General features: G+C 33.9%; 1 protein-coding gene across 1 annotated transcript; it reads left to right on the top strand.

The window, feature by feature from the left end:
* Window positions 1–547: 547 nt before the first annotated feature.
* LOC105120140 (carbonyl reductase [NADPH] 1-like) lies at window positions 548–1,714 on the top strand. The gene is made up of 2 exons (XM_011018331.1): window positions 548–984; window positions 1,081–1,714. Exons 1-2 carry the CDS (start codon window positions 908–910, stop codon window positions 1,388–1,390), a joined length of 387 nt encoding a protein of 128 aa, XP_011016633.1. The 5' UTR covers window positions 548–907; the 3' UTR covers window positions 1,391–1,714.
* Window positions 1,715–1,842: the final 128 nt, after the last annotated feature.

Genomic DNA, 1,842 nt, shown 5'->3' with positions numbered 1-1,842 from the left:
TAATAAATAAATTTAGTAAATACAAACATGTAAATATGTCATTTTACAATATCAAATGTCTTGGCTTATATTATTTTTTTAATTTTTTCAGTTTCTATTTTGATTATTATTAACAATTTTTTTTGTTGTTTATAATTATATAAATATAATTATTTGTTTATTTGATTAGATGTTTGTATAAAATTTTTGATTTATACTTTAAACTTTTTTAGAATCCCCAGGTCAAATAGCTAGTAAATAATATAATTAAGGGGTAATATTATGTCCTTAAAAGAACTAACTTAAAATTTTAGCACCAAAACTAGCAGAATTTAAGTTCTGTCCTCTCTAAAACATCATAGCTCTAGTCTTGCCCAGAAAAAGTGGTGCTAGCTCCGGCCATTAATAGTGAGTTAAAGTACAAGATTACTAATATTTTTTCTTGGTTCTCTAAGCTGGTTTCCACATGCTCTTGCGGACCAATCCTTCAAGGATTTCTTCCAATAAAGCTTACTGTATCCTCAAGTATTTAAACTCGAGATCATCACCTGCTTAGGCGACTAAAACCCCCTTCCACTCGGGCCAGCTTTCACATGTTATTAGAAGACTATTTGTCCCAGCACAGTTAAACGATAACAGGGAGCAGGGACGGTAGTCCTGTAGAAACCATTGACTTGCTATAATGTAGAAGGTTTGAATAACGTAAGTGGAGAAGAGATGTTAATTTCACACAGTACTCCAAGCTAGCTAGTGACATAAATTAGTTAGGAAAAAAGAACCCCACGTTTCCTTTTATTTATTATGATGTTATCGTCTCCATGCTTTGCCTTTGTTTTTCTATATAAATACCACTCAAGGCTTCTCATATTGCACTGATCTCCTTCCATTCCCAGACCAACTATCTCCTGCATCTCTCAGTCGTTCAACAATGGAAGTAAACAAGGAAATAACAGAGCTCTATCTCTCTTCTTCTTCTTCCTCTCCTATCCCCGCATTTACTACAAGGTAAGATCAGACACAAATAGCTCATTAACTATATCTACACATTCAAAATGTTTGTTTATTTGTATGGTGTAACAATGCTTAATTATGTATGCGTAGATGGTGGTCTAAGGACACAGTTGCGATGGTCACAGGAGCCAACAAGGGGATAGGGTTTTCCCTTGTAAATCAGCTTGCTCAACTTGGATTGACTGTGATCTTAACTGCTAGAGATGTAGAGAAGGGAAACAGAGCTGTTGAATTGCTAAAAAGCCATGGTTTACATGTCCACTTCTACCGCCTTGACGTTTCAGATCCTGCTTCTATCAAGACCTTCGCTTTGTGGTTTCAAAAGAAGTTTGGAGTGCTGGATATCCTTGTAAGCTATTTTCCTCTCCTTTTTCTCATAGTTTCTCGATTCTTAACCTAGATATATACTGGTGTGGAGTGAATCCAGACTCTGTGAAGTTGGGGAGTGCACTACCTTTGAAATATTTTTATAAATTTAGGGAGGATTTTCCAAGTGTTTCAGACTTTGGAGGACAATCCCCTTCCCCTGGCTAATTCATCATAGACACCAATCATCAGGTGAATGATGTAGAATTGTAGATGAGCAATACACGAAACATACACTTGCCAATACAGACTAATCTCATATGAAGCATGGGTTATTAATTAGGATATTCTAATAAATAATTAATTAATAGCATAAAAAAGCTGCAAAAGTTGACCAATAAATTTTTTCCCCCAGCATTCAAGGTTTTTTTTTATTGAAAACTTCAGAAATCTGAGGACAGCCTTCCAGATTATTTGATATTACAATATTGATTATTTTTTAAGTATTTTTTTAAGAAATATATATATATATATATATATATATAT

The sequence above is a fragment of the Populus euphratica genome, unplaced genomic scaffold, assembly GCF_000495115.2.
Source record: "Populus euphratica unplaced genomic scaffold, PopEup_1.0 scaffold5053.1, whole genome shotgun sequence".
Lineage (NCBI taxonomy): Eukaryota > Viridiplantae > Streptophyta > Magnoliopsida > Malpighiales > Salicaceae > Populus > Populus euphratica.
This window is presented reverse-complemented; position numbering and strand designations above follow the sequence as displayed.